This window comes from Rhipicephalus sanguineus, chromosome 11, assembly GCF_013339695.2.
Source record: "Rhipicephalus sanguineus isolate Rsan-2018 chromosome 11, BIME_Rsan_1.4, whole genome shotgun sequence".
Taxonomy (NCBI): domain Eukaryota; kingdom Metazoa; phylum Arthropoda; class Arachnida; order Ixodida; family Ixodidae; genus Rhipicephalus; species Rhipicephalus sanguineus.
The window spans coordinates 57,484,749-57,503,735 of NC_051186.1; the positions used below are offsets into that span (position 1 = coordinate 57,484,749).

General features: G+C 47.7%; 1 protein-coding gene across 1 annotated transcript in view; it reads right to left on the bottom strand.

The window, feature by feature from the left end:
* Nucleotides 1-18,987, bottom strand: part of LOC119373720 (open rectifier potassium channel protein 1) — a 107,752-nt gene that overhangs the window by 35,973 nt on the left and 52,792 nt on the right. Inside the window, exons 3-4 of the mRNA XM_037643781.2 lie at nt 9,029-9,205; nt 1,316-1,648 (exon numbers count right to left, since the gene is read on the bottom strand). Coding sequence (XP_037499709.1) covers nt 1,316-1,648; nt 9,029-9,205 — 510 coding nt within the window. The remainder of the gene's footprint in view (nt 1-1,315; nt 1,649-9,028; nt 9,206-18,987) is intronic.

Here is an 18,987-nt window from a genome sequence, read left to right on the forward strand (position 1 = left end):
GCCCCACGCGCAAAAAAACACCCCTTCCTTCGCACAGGCAAAAACCGGACACAGCCGGTGTGATGTCCAAAGATCCAAGAAGTGCCCCGGTCGTTCGTGTGTATTCATCTGCGTGTGTGTGTGTTGTTTTATCGGATAGCGCTTCATCCAAAGGACATCATCAATCGGTGGCTGCCGCTGCCTCCGACGCGGCCGTCGCGGTTGATGTCACCCGCCAAGCCGGACTGTCGAACACACCGGGTGCTCGTCGTGGTCGTGTTTACGTGAAAGGTTCGGGGTGTTGCCTCGAAGAACAAGTCTCTTTCATCTTTTCTTAGCAGTAGCCCACAGGCACAGACCTCAGTCGAGTCAACAGTGAAGCCATGCAAGACGCTCTCGGGGACCTGGGACAGGATAAATGGTGGTTCGGTTCCGAGAAAAAATGTGGCACCGCTTCGAAATGAGTGATCGAGTATCGCTTGTGTCACCGCGAGTACTCTAGCCGTGGTGTGGCAAAAAAAAAGTCACAGAATATTGAGGTCTCTATTAGTAAGTGCAAGAGAAAGAGAGAGAAGTTATTTCTGCCAGCAGCTCGACATGGCCGCTATTTAGATGTAGGCGACGATTTGTAATGGGTCAATGATGGAGACATGAGCAGCACATGGTACGCAGAACTAGAACGAACGGACATAAAAGGTCTGGCGCCGCAGTTCTAATCTAGGTCGCCACTGTAGACACATAACAGCCTCTTGAATCGCTTGACGTAACTTGTTGAAAGATGCATCTGTGTACACCTGCAAGAGCTGATATATTCTATACTCGGTCTTTCGTGAATATAAGGGGTTAGTGTAACTGTTGCAGACTTCACCTCGTATCTCTATTGAATAAGCCGATATGGGCCCCGTAACACCGAATTCAGCGATCTCGTACGATGCATCGGAGTATACAGGTTTTTACATGCAATATCCACGTGGTATATTCGATGGAGATTGGACATACCGGCATATTCGAATAGACTGGAACAACGTACGTTCATGTATCATGCATTTCCTCCAGTAACTTCAACTGCCTGTTGTAAGCGCATCAGAAACTTACAGGCGATTAACTTTTCTTTCTCAAGCGGCGCAAGTTTGAACAGCCCGAACTCAGGACGAAATAAAAAAAAAATCTACGAGACAGGGAACTTCGTATAGCGCCTCGTCCTATGCTGTCGCTCTTCAAGATTGTGCAGTTGGACAATATGCGTATCAACCAACCTTTGAAATGAAGATGATGCTAAAGGCTCATTCACGGCAAGTTGTCCATCGGAAATTTCGAAACGAGGCTATGTACGCACCGGCCACGTAGTCGCCGAAACCTATGGTGGCGAGCGTGATGAAGCAGTAGTAGAGTCCCTCCAGGTAGGACCAGTCCTCGGTGAACATAAACACGGCGGCCGGAAGGAGCAGGAACACGAGCAGCCAGGGCAGCAGGAATGTGCAGAGGTTGGCGGCGAGAGCGAGACGGGGCGCCCGGTGTCCCCGGGCCCTCTTGAGGCCCCGCACCATGCCCCGGGCGAAGTGGTCCCCGATTCCCGCCAGCAGGATGCCCGTCATGGGAACGCCCACCACGGCGTACAGCACGCAGAAGACGCGGCCCCAAGCCGTCGACGGGGCCAGGTGACCGTAGCCTGCGAAATCGATTCGTTACATTGGTTTTACATTTGAAGTTGCGGTGGTGTGTTCGTGACGTCTGAGGCTCGCTATACTCCGTTTCATACATCGGCTTTCCTACTCCGTTTCATACACGCGATAACACCAGCGGTAGCAGCATCGACGTCTCAGTAGGGGGTCCGTGCGCAAAAACGGAGCTGATCTCTTTCGAACCCTTTGTAGTATTTCCAGGTACTAGGATTCGAGCATCCATGTATATAAACTATTTTACGGATTTCATTGCTACCATATTGGGCTATTGGATGGATGGTGGAACTTTATTAAATATAGTCAACTTTTCTGTTTTTAATCTTCAACAACTAAACGAACAGTGCTACGGTAGACGCATATGCATGAATACGGTTGGGTTGGGGCATTCTACGTTACGTGACCTTATCACTTCACATCGAAGATTTACACAAAACTGGCGCAGCTTGCACTAGCGGTGCAAGGTGTACATGGAACCAACAGCGGAGCTAGTGTTGCCCTCCCAAGAGGCTGCCCTGCGAAGCCCGTGTCCCTGCGCCGCTTAAACGACGTGGCTTTGGCCGGAACATGTCACGTGACAAAGGTTACGAGATTTCTTTTGCGGGAGCATATGTCACGTGACTGTAGTGTTACGAGATTCTTGCGGGAACATGTCGCGTGACTATAGGGTTACGTGATTTGGCGGGAACATGTCACGTGACTAGAGTCACGTAATTTCGGCGGGAACACGCCACGTGACCGGTGTTACGCGATTTTTACGTCACGTTTCCCTCCTCCTTCTTTTTCCTTCTTTCTATCTCTATATTTATTTATTTATTTCTCTTTCCTTCTATTTCTTTCTTTTTATTTATTTCTATCTCTTTATTTCCCTCCCTCTCTCTCTCTGTACTCGTTCTCTCGTCCATCCGAGTTATTGCACCCCACGCCGGACAAATAGACGCAGTGGGAGAACGCGCGCCGGGCGCACATGTTCGGGGAGCGAAGAAGATGATGACGAAAGCGCACGCCGGCATGACGATGAGACCAGGGATGTCAATATGGTGTGCACACGTTGATCTGGAGAGTAGAATCCAGCTGGCACGGCGTCAGAAACAGTACGCAGCACTAGTTACTTTAGATATCTCTAAAGCGTACGATAGCGTAGAGTACCCGATTTTACTTGAAAGGATGAAAGAGATTGGCTTGCCTGACTATTTTATTGCGTGGACGACTGAATTCTTGCTGGACAGGGAGTTTTACTGCGTACAGAGTGGTATTTCAACGGGTAAATTCAGACAAACACGCGGTGTTCCTCAAGGAGCAGTGTTGTCACCTCTATTGTTTAATATATTGCTTAGCTCCATTCCTTGTCATCGAAACGTAAACACGTATGTTTATGCTGATGATATAGCATTCTTTGCCTCGGCGGATGACATTCAGTCACTGTACGACCTTTTACAAGGATACTTGTCCGCCTTGGAATATTGGCTCGACAGTATTCGTTTGACCATTAATGTACAGAAGTGTGCAGTTCTGTCATTCTCTCCGCTAGACAACATAAATATATCCCTTTCATTCCATCAAGCAGACATTCCCCAAGTGCAAACAGTCAAGTACCTCGGAATTATTTATGATGGAAAGCTTAACTGGCGTATGCATATTGAACATACGGCGACTAAAGCATCACGTGCGATGGGAATACTCAGAAGGATTAGCAATCATCGATGGGGCATGCGCAGAGACACATTGATAATGATCTACCGTATGTATATACGCCCTATACTGGAGTTTGGATGTGCCTTATTCTCCGGCGCACCAGCGTGGAAGTTAAATCCGCTAGTTTTGCTTGAACGCCAAGCACTTCGCTGGTGCCTTGGGTTACCAAAATTTGTAGCAAATGCAGTTCTATATAAGGAATCCCGAATCCCATCTTTGAACACTCGATTCAAAATATTAACAGTTCAAACATTCTTAAGGCTCTATGAATCGCCGATAAGACGAGACCAATATGTATTTATAAGCCAGCCAGAACTGTTTTTTAATGTTTCGTGGCCTCGGTTCCACACCCCACAGGTGATTCTTACACAGCGGCAATTGGACCCATTAAAGATAAACCTTAAAGATGTAATGGTAATGAATAATAGATTGAGTTCATTGGCGATAACATATGATGATATATTCCCTAACAACGCAAAGTTACTTCCTTGGAATGTACTCAATGGACTCTTTCAAGATCACTTAAATCAGATTAGCACGACTGTTGTGATAGCAACTGATGCTTCGCAGTGTGAGGAAAAGGCCGGTGTTGGAATTTTTTCCACACAACTAGACTGGTCCTTTTCTGTAAGACTGCCTGATCATACACCAATATTTTTGGCTGAATTCTTAGCTGTCATTTTGGCCCTGCGTAAACTTCCCGTCTCCATAACTTCAGTGGCTATAGTAACCGATTCATTATCATTGTGTTCTGCTTTAACAACCCCAGCTGAATCACATACTCTAAGATTATTGCGCACACTTGGTCCACAGCATTTGCGAAACCTGCGGTTAGTTTGGGTTCCGGGGCATAAAGGAATAGTATTGAATGAAGTTGCGGACACTTTGGCAAAGGCTTCCCTTGCAGGCCCAGTCCTTGATCTACTTCCAGTTACGACGTTCGTCGCTGCGGCCAGATTTAGAGCGCGCGCTTTATCATTGCTTACTCCTAGTCTCGCTTCATCACCAGATTTTCAACACCTTGAGTTCCCTTGGAGCAGAAAATGGTGTAAAACAAGGCAGATAGAAGTAGCAATGACAAGATTGCGCTGTAGGATCCCAACTCTTAATTTATACATGCACAGAGCTGGTCTGGCGATCTCTCCTACATGTTCCTTTTGCAATGAGGCAGAAACAATCGAACATTTCTTGCTGGAATGCCGACGTTTTTCCTCTCTCAGAAAACGAACCATCGAAATTGTAATGCGGCACCTTGATCTGCCAGTTACTTCAACTATACTGTTATCCTTTGGGGCTTCTGTGCTGGGGCACTCGGACGGGAATATATACAGTGCTATCGAGAAATTCATATGCGAATCAAATCGTCTTATTCGACACATCAACCGCTAATCATTTTTAAATTGTCATAATGACATTAACAATTTGGCCATTTGGGAGGTTATGTAACACGGTCCAATCAAAAACTGGAATTCATTAAAAAAAACAAAAAACAAAAAAAAACAAATAAAAAAAAAGAAAAAAAAAAGCTTCATTCTAATTGATACAGTAACGTCTATTAGCTCTTAAAATTTTCAGACTTTATGATCCGCCCGACTCTTGGCCGATCCCCCTGAGTGGGTAGGTGCCATCATCCAAGGAACATCATCATCATCATCATCATCATAGTTTTTGGCGAACTCTATACAGGGGTAAGTCGCGCATAAACAGCTGCGCTGTTCAGAATAAGAAAACATTCGTTCAACAGCGCGAGCTGGCGGCGCCCATGTGTCGAAGGTAATATCGTCTATGAGCGCCATGCACGGCGAGACTAAATACTCAGCGAATTCCAGTTTCTTGCATGGCGCCTCTCGTCTGTATGTCACCGGGTGTACGCCCGAAGTTGCCTTCCGTGAACTATATACGCGGGAAAGCTGCAGAACAAGCGAGCTCTTTGCAGACAACACCGGAACGCGCTGACTCCGCTACTTCGAAAAAGTGGAGCGGCTGCTGGCGTGAGCCTCTGTGTCATACTCTGCATGCGCGGACGCTGCATTACGCAAGCGGCCCCAACAGCACTTTCGACACACCTGTCGTTGGGATGCGTTGCGAAAGATTTGCACGAGTTGACATGGTTCCAGCCCCGGGTACGGGCTCGTCTCGTTGTATGCCGCCTGAGGTCTGAAGCACAGAGCGAGCCTGCCGTATACGTGGCCGAGTTTATGGACATGAAGCGCAAGACGGGAGGAGGGGGGGGGGTATTTCGGAGAAACAAGGTGTCGCAGGAAAGACGGATGTCTAGTATACACACATAAAAGCTCGGAATAGTAACATTTGTGTGTGGGAAGCCTTCATTAAATGGCTTTCCCTGTCCAGACCTAAACAATGGTACATTCGGGTGGTTGTTTCACAGCGGTTCGGAGGCTCTGAGAAATTGATGTAAAAGCGCAACTGAGCATTACTGCTGAAATAAGCGGGCCAATACATGATAAGAAAGGAGGAACATGACCTGAAGGTCTGCTTGTTCTCGTTGTGGAGCTCTAAAGCAGTGTAATTCACCGCTTTCAAACGCGGCCTAAGTGCTCTCACATGACCACCCGTATGTGCTATAAGACACGTATTGCTTCGCAAAAGCTTGTTTTCAAACTGCTGCGTTAGAAGAAGTCACATGTGAACTTAACCTGAAGTTGCAAAATCCACCCTTGATTTGGTTAGTCTATTTCATGAAAGCTTTCGCAGCTGGCCAAAACTGCTCTGCAAACTGACCTAACCACGATCTACAAGCAGTTTACAGCCCGCACGCATCCTGAACCTTGCCTTGGTCCCTTGTTGACCCTGGGTTTGATCTCTGACCATAACGAATTGTTCTTCCTTCCGACAAACCTGTATAGCTTTACACCAGTGAAGCATACGCTTTGTAAATTCTAGTGCGTGGCAGGCTCCCGCTTCATGTGTCAGCAAATTGCTACCATGTCATACCTGCACTTGGATAGCGCAAGAATTCGACGGGACACACACAGGAAAGATTCACAAACAACAGAGCGCTTTCCTGCGTGTCCCGTATAAAGTTTGTCTACACCCGCAAGCCCAGTCTTCAACCTTACCTAACATGGCACCATGCGCACGTAAGAGTGCACGACAAGCGTCATTGGCCTGATATTTAACTTCCCTGCCTTTCCTGTATTACCCCCCCCCCCCCCCCCCGGGCTTCACTGGATGCTGTAGAAGATATAGGAAGGCACGAAAGTAAACACAATCCTTTACTGTCATACATAGCGGGTACGGCGCTGCAGTCAGTGAACTTTTTTGCTTCTGTTGACGAAAACAGCGCTTAGCAAACAAGTCCTCTACCAGCCATGCCGAAAGGTCACACGTTGTTCTCATTCTTTTCGAGAGTGGGGGTGGGGTTGCCCTATAGCAATTCGTGTGTTTGTTTATGGTAGTGCGTATAAAGTGTCGCAACACGGTTGACCGCACTCTAAACCCCACACGTGTCTCGAAAGAAGTCAACGTGCAGTTCATTATTAGCTGGCCACGTCAGTCCAGTGACTGTGACTACGGCGACACTGCAACTGTTTCTGCAATGAAAGAGGCCGCTGGTTCAAACATCCGTTCTGGCTTTGTGGTAGGGACAGTTATTTCAATAAGGCTGCCTCAGATAGGTCTACGCGTTCGTTTTATTAAAATAATTATCATAGTGACGTTTCAGAGCACTGTTTGGACGCATACGTGTTACTTGCTGAACCCGTTTTGCTACTTTTTTTTCTTCTACCTTAGTAACCGTACAGCTGGTCAAACGTTTGTTCTCTGGCCTTTGTTCGCATTTAAGTTTATGAATAAATAAATGCGTAGCATAAAAAGCTCCATATCAGACGGCAAAGAATAGAGCTTGAGCAAATGTCTGCCGGGTAAAAGGCATGCATAGAGTTTCAGTTTGCAAGGGTTGACGCTTGGGCAAGTTGGCGTGGATTCATTTTCAGTGTATGGTCCTCTAAGGACTCCAGTCACACTCCACGTATCCGCTATGGAGTATAGCACCGAGACACAGAGCACGATTTTACGTCCACGTATAGAAAGCCCGTCGCTAAGACCCCCGAAAAACAACTTGCGTCGTTGGCGCCATACCCCGTTGACACGAGTGCAACCGAAGATGTATCGTCATACCATAATTACGCCATCTGCTCGGTAAACATATCATCGCTCAGGCTACCTGTCGCAGCGGGCTGTAAATAAGGTTCTGTGAACCCTGAACTTCTCGGCTGTAAGGTGTCCCAGGCGCCGAACCCACGCAGGAAGTTAACGTGCAGGTATTTCCTTTCGCAAAAAAACCTCGTGCGAGTAACCTTTGCGAGACCCTCCGCGAACGGTTCGAATAACATTAAAAAAATCACGCCATATCCACGAAGTGAATGATGATGAGTGGGCGAAGCTGCGGAGGTAATCTGGTAAACCGCCAATTCCCGTAAATTTTGCCCACTCGATCAGCATACAAAGACCTGACACACAAACGCGGGGGTCCTCATATATGACGTTAAGCTCAGGGGAACGTTTATTGTCGGCGTTGCCGTTTTACCTTTCGAGGGCGAGAGCGCCTTCACGATTGTTTTCATCCATGGCAGAAAGAGAATGTGTGGTCTGCAACACGCTTATACTTCATGGTCATCAGCGTCATCGTTATCACGTGTAGTTGGGTACATTCCACTATACTGGAACGCGCTTATTCTTCATGGTCATCAGTCGTCATCGTCAGGGAACGCGCTTATACTTCATGGTCATCAGCGTCATCGTTATCACGTGTAGTGGGTACATTCCACTATACTGGAACGCGCTTATTCTTCATGGTCATAAGTGGTCATCGTCATCTTTATCACATGGAGTGGATACATCCCACTATGCGTGGCTACATACTACATACTGCAAAGGAGGGACAGGCCCACACCCTGAGGAGCTTCGCCCCTAAAAGAAATGGATACGAAAGTTCAACGCCTCTCGGCATCTCGGTCATCATAATCGTCATCGTCAGCCTGACTACGCCCACTGCAGGTAAAAGGCCTCTTCCACGTTTCACCAAACAACCTGGTCCTGTGCTTGCTCCGGACACGTTACCTCCGCAAACTTCTTAATCTTATCTGTCCACATAACCTTTCTGCCTCCCCGTCACGCGCCTGCCTTCTCTTGGAATCCAGTCAGTTACTCTTATTGACCAGCGCTTATGTTGCCTACGCGCTACATGCCCTGCCCATTGCTTCTTGATTTTTTGTTCAGAAGAGAGCAGAGTGGGCCGGGGAACAAGCGGGTGTTAAGGACATGTTAGTCGGCATCTCAGTGTACGGTACCAAGATTTTCTTCCGGCCGGCGGGGCTCATATGCTCGCTCTGTTTTACCTACACCATGAAGCCTGATCTGCCCTGACCTGTCAGCCGTCAGGACAGAGCAATAAGAACGCGCGGTTACTAAAGTTGTGCGACGCAAACAGAGTTTACAAAAGCTTTATTTTCGACTGGCGTTAACGTGCGTCGATGTCTGTGCATGCAGTCTCTATTTAAGTGTTACCTCTCCTCGCATCCCGTACGCCGTATTCCACTGTAGGATAACAAACGAGACTTTCTGATATAGTTCACTTCCCTGCCATTTTCTTTCAACAAATATGGTTTCTTTCGACATATGGTCTTTCAGGAAAAAGAGTCAGCATGTCTCACCGATGGTCGTGACGACGGTGATGGCGAAGAAGAAGGAGTTGTAGAAGTTCCAGTTGGTGTGCGTGTCCTGTCCGTGCTCGTCCATGAGATTCTTGCTGCGTGCGTCCGCCAGCCGCGCCACGATCGCCTTGATGTCCGAGCTGTTCAGCTCGCTCAGGTTCAGCGACGCCAGCCTCTCTGCACGTACGCACGCACACAGAGAAACAACATCACCGGCGTGTTAAAGGAACGTTTAATTAACAGCGCGTCACAGGTGACACGCGGGGACACACGTGCCAGTTCCCCGTCTCTGACACTACTGTCGAATATATTATTTATTACGGTAAATTCCCCGCCCACTTCCCTTTCGCTGGGTTTGATTTTGGCATGTATTTCTGTTCCACTCGCGGAAATACACCATTTGGCTCAGTCCTCGTGACCGATATCGCCATTTGTCATCGACAATCAAGAACTAGCACGAGTGAGCACCCTTGCATATTCCACTGTTATGCTTATAGTCTGAAATGCTTATATTATAAATAATTAAAGATTAGCTTTTTACCACGAGAAAAATGAACGTAAAGGGCCTTTGGCACCGCTGAGTATGGTTCTGAAAGTATGTTTAAAAATGAAGCTTAACTCATACATGTTCACTCAATAATAATAACCTCTGGGCTTTCGTATGCCAAAACCACTACTATATGATTATGAGGCATGGCGTATAATGGAGGGCTTCGATTACCTAGGGTTCTTAAGTGCACCTAAATCTAAGCACGATGCGTATGTTTACTCAGCGAACACCTCGAAGTGTTTAGAGTTAGCGGCAGAGTTTGTTTACGTTCAAATGTTACAGTAGCACTGCGTTTCCGGCACCCTACGTCACAATGCACGGGAGCGTGTCCAAAAGCTTGGAAGTGAGGTCGCTCCAGAAGTTACACGCGTGAAGAGCGCGTTTGTTGCGCGCAGCGCCCTTCCATGCGTCGACCCAGAATCACGTGCCTCTAGAGAGGTCTATCGCCCTAATGCATACACAGATCAATGAAAAGCGTCGTGCTTGCGAAGACCAACACGCGGAGGAGCCTTCACCCACACAATCGGTCTTCGGGTCAGAGCAGCGGGAGCACGTAATTTCGTTGCCGGAAAAAGAGCAACCTTGTAACTCATCCCGCGGTAACACCACAGCGCATATATACTCAAGTTCAACGGGTCCCCGCCGTGGCGTACTTAAACGCAAGATGTACGGGCCTCGAAGATTCGAGGTCGCCGGGATAAAGCGGTCCCTTGTTCTCGTTCGTCTCTTTACGAGAAACAGAGAGGCATGGAAAGAAACCCGACTGGCCTCGTTCCGATGACGTCAATGGATCCTCCGTGCCCTCGCGGGCACCGTCTATCGTTTTTACTTTGCGTCTCGCGTAGACCGCGCCGCTGGAGGCGCCCGCACAAAGCTTGAACTGGGGCTGCAGCCGCTGCTGGCGCGTTCGGCCTGCGCCTGTGTGTGTGTTTGGTTGTGTGAGCGATCGCCGAAGCACCATCGTCAGACATTCATTGCCGTCCGAAGAAGAAATACGGCTTTTTTTTCGGGTTATGCCTCCTCTTTACACTTCCAGTCGCCTATCAAAACACACAATTGCCAGACACAGCAACGCCTTCGGCTATAACAATCCGCGGGCCCCGCGCCGACCAAGCCTAAGCTCACCAGATCTGTGCAGTCGAGCAGAATGCGGAGCGGTCGAGTTTTCACCGATCGAGGGATCTACTAGATGCAGTACTGCCTGAAGGCGACCGTGCAAGACAACTCATATTGCGCAGTCGCACGGCTACTCTGTTTTCTTCTGTGAAGGCTCGCGAGATGCATTAGTATTACAAGAACTGAGATCTGGGCGAGTTTGTAAGATTGTTTTTTTGCGCTACCTGCTCAAGTATGCATTAGTATGTTGTTTACGGTCACGTTAAGCCCATTGTTCGGCAAGTTTGACCGTTCAGAAAGTTTATGCGAGTCCACCGCAAAAAAAGTCCCCTGAGAGCCATTATTTGTAGGCCAGCAGCGCTTGTTGTCACGTAAAAACTGCGGTGACTTCTCCTACACTGGCTCATCGGCTATCATTCGCGAAGCTTTAGCGTTACCTTTAAGTCATTATAAGGGGAAAGCTTTAGGAGCCTCATGAAACGGGAAAAGTGACCGTCAGCGCCAACACGAAATGGTCCGAAAGGTATATCACGTTATCATAGATGACGTCATCATGACGTCAGGAATCGCCGAAAATTGTGGCGTCGTTATGACGTCACGTAACATGACGTCACGCGATGACGCGATCACGACATCATCGCTTGGTCAACGTTGGGTCGATCCCGAAGGAAGTGCCCGCCACTTGAGGTGCAGAAAGCTTTGGGGTGGGGGGAAGTCAATAAAATCGACCGAGAAGAAAAGGGAGAAGATGGCTTTCGCCTTCAAGTCGTCTTAGAAGAATGCGCAAGGGAACGTGCGACTTCTTTCTACCCATATTGTAAGCCTCCGCAGCTACAGCGCGATTGCAATTCACTCTCTCCTATCTTCCATATTTAGCCTTCCGCATGGCTTAGTTCGCGGGAGGAGACTGAGCACCTGGAAATACGGTGTTTATGCTCCTACTCAAATTCATAGGCGCAGAAGGGTCTATAATGCAACGATTACTTCCTCTCGATTCTATATCTTATCATCCACAACTCACGACCGGCCGGCAATCACGTTTGTAGTAGGGATGGTAAAATCGATGAACGATTAATTGATTAAAGGTCCACAATTAATCGATTAATCGTCATCGATTTCCGGCTTTCGATTAATCGATTAAACTATTCGATTAATCGATTACGGCTCCCCCCCACTCCCGCCCCAAACCTCCCCCCTTGGCCGGAGCGCATGAGTGCGAGGCGCGTTATCCTGAGGCGCCGATGCCGTGCACATCGCCTCTGTTTGACTGCTTTCACCGCTTTCACTACAGCGCATATTTCTGCGCTAGCAGAACGAGCCCGGAGCTGGCGGCCGCCATACCCCATAGAGAAAGATATGAACTCGCCCTGAACTCTAAGCACTCCCCAATGCTTCAAGCCCGGGAAGGAGGCGGCTCCACCCCATCGAGGCAGAAATGAACTTTCCCGCTTCTCTCCGGCTCACAGTCTACTGCTGCTACTTACTGCCTCATACGTGCCAGCGCATCGTCTTGTTGCTTATTTTGTTCGTGTTCGTTTTTTGCCGCGCTGTTTCATCGTGTTGCCGCATAAACGCATCTCTCCTTACATTTGATAAACGAGTAGTTTTCGTCGCCTGTAGTGTCAATCGCAACTTTCTTCGTATTTTATTAAACCCTCAGATTTTACTCGTTTCTTGTGTAAGTGCGGCATTGTAATATGCGCTGCTTATTTCCTGACTGGTTCTTAGTGCCGTTCTGATTTACTTTTTAGCAAATAAAATAGTCTTTATCAATGAAAGAGAGAGAGAAAATATATTATATGGCAGAGAGGGTGACCTGAGCTACGCTCCTGCCTCCTGCTCTGCACCGGGGAAAACGCAACGGGGGAAAAAGAGTGATTAAGTACGATGGTAGGGAGAGGATTAGGTAATCCGTATATACATAATAAGACACGTTTGCTAGCGTAAAGACGACAAGGACGCTAGCAACCATCGTTTATTATGCTGTATACCAACTAGCCCAACTGTCCGTCTTATTCGGTATATACCATTTTCATAATTATTCAGCTAGCTTTCCTGCGATGCAGTTAGGCCAATTAATGACAGCTAGTCACTTTTTCAAACAGAGTGTTCAAGCACGGTTTGCTTGCGCTGGGGCGCGGAAAATATAGACTCGGCTCCCTTGACACGAACAGGCATAATAGACAGCACGTACAACCTCGTCTCCACTTGAAGCACGAAAGTTAGCGAATGTAGCGCAGGAATACGCACTCGCGAACTGTGAAAAGGGTCTTATAGACCCTTTGTGTAATCCTCAACTTTACGCGTCGGTTTACCGAACGTCTAGCATCCAGTGCATTACTATTGAAGAAGTGACCTTGTAGCATTTAGTAATACTGTATGGTCGCATATTTAGGGAGGAATACAGCTTTCAGGTAGAGGCCCCCGTCTTCTGCTGTGACAGGAAAGAAGGACAGTCGCGAAATTTATGTTGTAATGCCTGATACACTAGATAGCGCTCAGAGTTCAGGCTGTACGCACGAGTGAAAAGGTGCGAGTGGCGCCGTGTTAAGGCAACGATCAGATGAAACCTGCGGAGTATACTGGCGCTGCTGCTGTTTGTTCTAGCCGGGAGGCAGAAACTCATGTCACTCTATTTCCCGCAGTTGCCTGTACCGATGGTCTGTTTGAGGCCAGTATGTTTCTGTGTAATCTCTGCATGGGCGACCCCAAGGAAAAAATCGCGTCAGTCCGCAATTATAGTATTATGTAGGGCTTCCACAATATCTAACCGACAAATCGAGAAAGAATGACAGAGAGCCCTGAGCTAGTTGGTAAGTATTCATCCTAAAAAGACAGGGCGTGCAAACACGGGCACAAGAAAGAAGTCAGGACACCACAAACGCCGACTAAACAACTGAATAGATGCACAACGGCGGAAAAGAATGAAGGCACGAAAACTTATCCGCGCATGCTCATGCAATAGGCGAACCTATCAATCCGGTACGCTTGGGAGCCTACGCGAAACATAACTGTTAAGGCATTTGATTTCATCTTTATGCAAGTTAATCGACGGTTGGCTCACGCATGCGCTTCCACTATTCTCTATATGCCATGCCTCAATCCTCAGGCGCGTTTCTTCATTTCTATGCCGGTACACACTGCGCATTAATGGTATTTTGGCATGCATTTATACACTCTCGACAAATTAACAACAGATTAGAAGGTGAGCCTCCGGTTAGTGATTTTTTATGTTCTAATAATCTATGGTTAATGCAGCGGCCCGTCTGTCCTACGTAGAAGCGGCCGTAGCTGAAAGGAACCTTATACACCACACTTGTACGGCAATCAGTGAATTTGTTTGTGTGTTTTATAAAACAAATATCGGTTCGCTTCTTGTCTATTACTCGCTCATTCTTTCTCTGCACAGCGGCACATATCTTACGTAGATTATTGGCAGCCGTGAAACAACGACGTATCTACTTCCTACATTCTTTAGCCTGTGAGATACGCAATGGATGTACGGTATAGCTACGACGGTTTCTTCCTATTGCTTTCTGCAGCCATGCGCGGACTTAGCATAATGGACTTCTTTAAACGCTCAGCGACAGTGGCCACTGCATCACGGGGATAACCTACATCTAAAAGACGCGAAAACTGTGCGTTAAAGCTATCACTCATTTTGTGCTCACACGACTTGGTGATGGCGATACCGTTTTTTACAACCTTCGAGTGCTTCGACGAAAAATTTAACAGCGGTTTTGAAGATCTAGGAGCATACTGCCAGCACACGTGGTTCTTCTGAAACGTTAAGGAAATGCCTAGAAATTTTATTCCATTATTCTGAGGCAACTATTTAGTAAAGTTCAGCCCTCCTCCATTTAATTCAAATTTTTCGCTCACTGAGGTTACCCCGTTTTCAAAGCCCTCACCACTACAAAAAATCAAGTAATCGTCTACATAACGAAAAACCAGTGTTGTCCCCGAACGCGCCTCCGGTTTCGATGAGCTCGAGTAGGCAGGCTTCGAGAAAATACGACCTGCTGCCGAATAGTCCGGGGATGATGGCCACAGATGATTGAAACCACGACGTCAACGAACGACGACAAGCCCCTTGTGTCCAGTGTGCGAAAGTGGGAATTTTCGCACACTGGACACAAGGGGCCCGTCGTCGACACTTTCGAAAGTGGGAATTTTCGATCGTCAGCGCGTCTGATAAAAATATTTAGGTCCATATCAAACACGAACTATGACTCTCAAACAAAGAGATATAGGTTTTAAAGCACCCACAAGAAATGTCGATTAATCGATTAATCGATTAAAACATTCCACAGAAAGTAGTTAATCGATTAAAGGCTAAATCGATTAACGATTAACGATTAATCGATGAAAAATTTTAATTGACCATCCCTAGTTTGTAGAGGAGCTGCCAAGGCCACTGACGAAGCGCACGCAGGGAAAGTAGCTGAAATAGAGTCGCTAGATAATCCAACGATAATGTAACATGTCTATATTCCTTTCCGTACTTCGTTGCCGAGGTGGATTATAAGAAAGCAACAGAACAGACTGAAAGGAACGCGCGTAGGCTAAACCTCCGTAACCATTTGTGTTTCCTGTATACGATTTTTTTTTTTTTTTGCAGCTCCTGACCCCACCGCACTTGATTAGTGGAACTTGGATGGTTTCGCACTCGGATGATGGCAGGCTGGTTTTGGAAACCTCTCCTCCTCCTCCTCCTCATCATCATCGTCGTGACCATCATCATAATGAAAAGCCATCTTCATGCCTTGATGACGCTATTGTTGAATCCGCCAGTCAGTATACCGCGATTTTCAGAACGCAGAAGACTTGGGACTGCTAAATGTGGTCGATAACGACAGAAAAGTACGACTGACAGCGTAGATATACATAAAGCTGGCATTTCACGGTGTCGGACAGCGGTGATCTTAAATCTCTTCGAAGAAGTCTTTGTGTTGCACCGCAGTTCGCAGCGGCTGCTGCTGGCAACGACAATGCTGACTGCGATAATTATGGCACTATTATGCAGTAATAAAGAACTTTAAGCAGTCCTTATGCGGCGCACTAGTCCGGGGTTAGTTAAGACGCATTTTTAGTTGTTAACCCACCCCTTACGTAATAACACCTCGAGGGCTCCTTACGGAAAATAAAGTGATGCGATGTGATACCTCGTTCCCCTCGCTGCACCGTTTTCCTAAGCTCTCGGTCTCGAAGTTGTCCGGCCGTGGGAGCTTTTGCGGGAGAAGAACAACCCTCGGCCATTGTGCGTTCGGCTCCGGGGCGGCGAATACACGCGATGCCTGCCTGTAAAACCGCAGCAGCTGCTGCTACGAAAATATATTGGGCGGGGCACTTCTCTCGCGTACAGGCAGCAGTGTCAACAGCGAACGCAAACGTTTTGTGAGGTTTGCGGACGAAGAAGCGGAGGTCTATTCCCGGACCGGCGTCGGCTAATAAATTCTTTCTTTTACGGCTCGGACGACTCGAAATAGCCGGAGGCTCGCAAAGCGAGAGAAGGCAATGTTAAACACATAAATGGATGGAAGACGGGGGGGGGGGGGGGGGGGGGCTATGCATGCTCGGCTGAGCTTGAGGCTCGCCCGCCTCTTTGGTGCATGCATGCCGTGTGAAGGCTCGCACAGAACATGGGGAGAGATGAATGCTTGTTTGTTTACAGGAGATTGCGCTTTTTTTTTTTCTCTTGTCTCTCGCGAGTGGCAGGTGTGCTTTTCCGGTCGCATCCCGAAGGAATTCCTTCGAGAAGCGTCAAGGCCGCGATTCCAATCGGTGAATCACTCGTAATATAGCCCAGAAGAGAAGCGATACTGGCCCAAATTCTTTACGTTATTACGTGCGAAGGATAGAGTGTCATCTCTTACTGCCTCGCATTCGCAACCGAAAGGGTAAAAACAAAAAAAATGTGACTCGCTTATGAAGCACTCCCAAATTATTTATAGTGACTTGTGTCCGCATTATCTTGCGTATATATTCCGCAACGTTCACCAGCCGGGTATGAAACGAAGTGCGTGTTTAGAAGCTGATTGATTGATTGATTGATTGATTGATTGATTGATTGATTGATTGATTGATTGATTGATTGATTGATTGATTGATTGATTGATTGATTGATTGGGTGAGTGTACGAGTGAGCGAGTAAGAAATAATATCATAATTTTGAGTCTCTGTGTCCCCTAACGACGATATGATTATGAGAGACGCCGTAGTGGAAGGCTCCAGAAATTTCGACCACCTGGGGTTCTTTAGCGTTCACCTAAATACAAGTACACGGGCCTCAAGCATTTTCGCCGGCATCGAAAACGTGGGCCACCGCGGCCGAGATTCCATCCAGCGACCTTCGGGTCACCAGACAAGTACCATAACCGCTAGACCACCGCGGCGAGTGAGTGAGTGAGTGAGTGAGTGAGTGAGTGAGTGAGTGAGTGAGTGAGTGAGTGAGTGAGTGAGTGAGTGAGTGAGTGAGTGAGGGAGGGAGGGAGGGAGGGAGGGAAAGAGGGGGAGGGGGGAGGGAGGGACTTAGCTCGAGAGTGCTCGAGTATTGATTGCTCTTTCGAGAAGCAAGCTCTAAGCAAAATATACTGTAACGTACGAATCGGCCGGTGTCGAACGCTCTCGATCCCAAGCAGTTCTTCATTTCTTTCCAACGCGAGCGTGAATAAAGTGAGACGCTTTGTGTAGTTTGCGCCCACGGCTTGCTGCTGGCTGTCTGTGCGCCGCCAGTCTTCCCCCGTCTCGGGAGTCCAACGGCGCGGGCCGTGCCAAAAAGTGAAGCATGCACGCATCGGTAACCCCGAGACGCCCGTCAGTCGGTCGCGCGGCCGTTCAACCCGAGGCACGCACGCCTGTCTAGCTGAGGCGCCGTCGAGAAGCCAAGGCAGGGAATCCGCCTCGAAAAGGGAAGCGGTCACTAGGCATTCCCAGACCGTCTAGTGGCAGCTGTGTGCACACCGAGGAAGTATATACATATTTATTTTTATTTACTTATTCAGGTACCCTAAAGGTCCACTCGGGGCATTACATAGGAAGGGTACATCAAAGAGAACACTATTTTTGGCACAGAAAGAATCATTGGTGGTGGTTAATACAGTGAAATGGTAAAGCAATTCGTGGAACATGGTAACAAGGCAAACGTTATAACGAGAGTAAGCAACGAACAAAGCAAAATTGTTACTGAAAGCGAACAGCCAGCGGGAGAAACCGCCACAGCAACCCACTTGTAGGAAAAAAGAAAGAAAAGAAAGAAAAAAGAAAGAAATACTAATAATAAAACACCACGGATTTCCTCTGTAGCTTTATCCTAGAAATGAGTGGATCACGCTCTCTCCCTTTCGCGAACCTTGCATAACCCTCCTTCGCAGTAGTGACTTGTCATATGTAGCATGGTGTGGTATAGTATCGTGTGCAACTGAAGGACAGTGTTCAAAAACAATGAGTCATCAGCCGGTATGGACTGCTTATATAAGTAATGTACTTATAACAAATGTCTTATACGTCACTCTCTTCGTCACCGTGATGACCAAAGTTCACGACAGGACTCGCATACGAAGCAAATAAAAAAAAATTGAAATTTCTTGCGACCGCAAGCAAGTAACATGTTCGTAATTATAACGATGTTGCGAAGAAAAATACGAAAAAACTGCATGCCATGATTTGAGGCCCAAGCAAGGCCGACAAGTCAAGTCTCGGCCCCTCCACAGTGACTCATATTATTGCGCGACTTCGACAGAGGCAATCGTGCCGTAACTCGAGCTCGTATCTCTGCAACTTGTAAATTCATTTATTGACATTTTTTACAACAAAAAAAAACAAAAAAGGAAAGAAAGAAAGATACAGACAGAGAAGAAGAGAAGATGCAGAGAGGTTAAGCAGGTGATTGCCCGTTTGCCTACAGGGAGTTAGAGTGAGGGCAGGAAACATGGACAGAAAACACGAGAGAGCAAGATCACGCGAATGCATACATCTGTGCATTGTCGTGTTCTCACGAGGTTCTTCGATGGGATGAAAGGCGCGCAACGTGCTCGCGACGAAAGAGGATACCCTTCGTCACTGTCGGTCGTGTTTGTCTGAAAGGAAGGAAGGATCGCAGTGACTGCGACGGATGAGCTGCGAGCGAACGTCTCAAAGAATGCGGAACGGGGGGGGGGGGGGGAGGCTCAACTTCGGAGCAAGGAGAGAAAGAGAGAGAGAAAGAGAGCGGAAAAGTCCCCGACACCTCACGGTTGAGTCCGCGGTGTAGGAATAGTTCGACTGCCTCAGCACCAGGAGTGACGCAACAGTC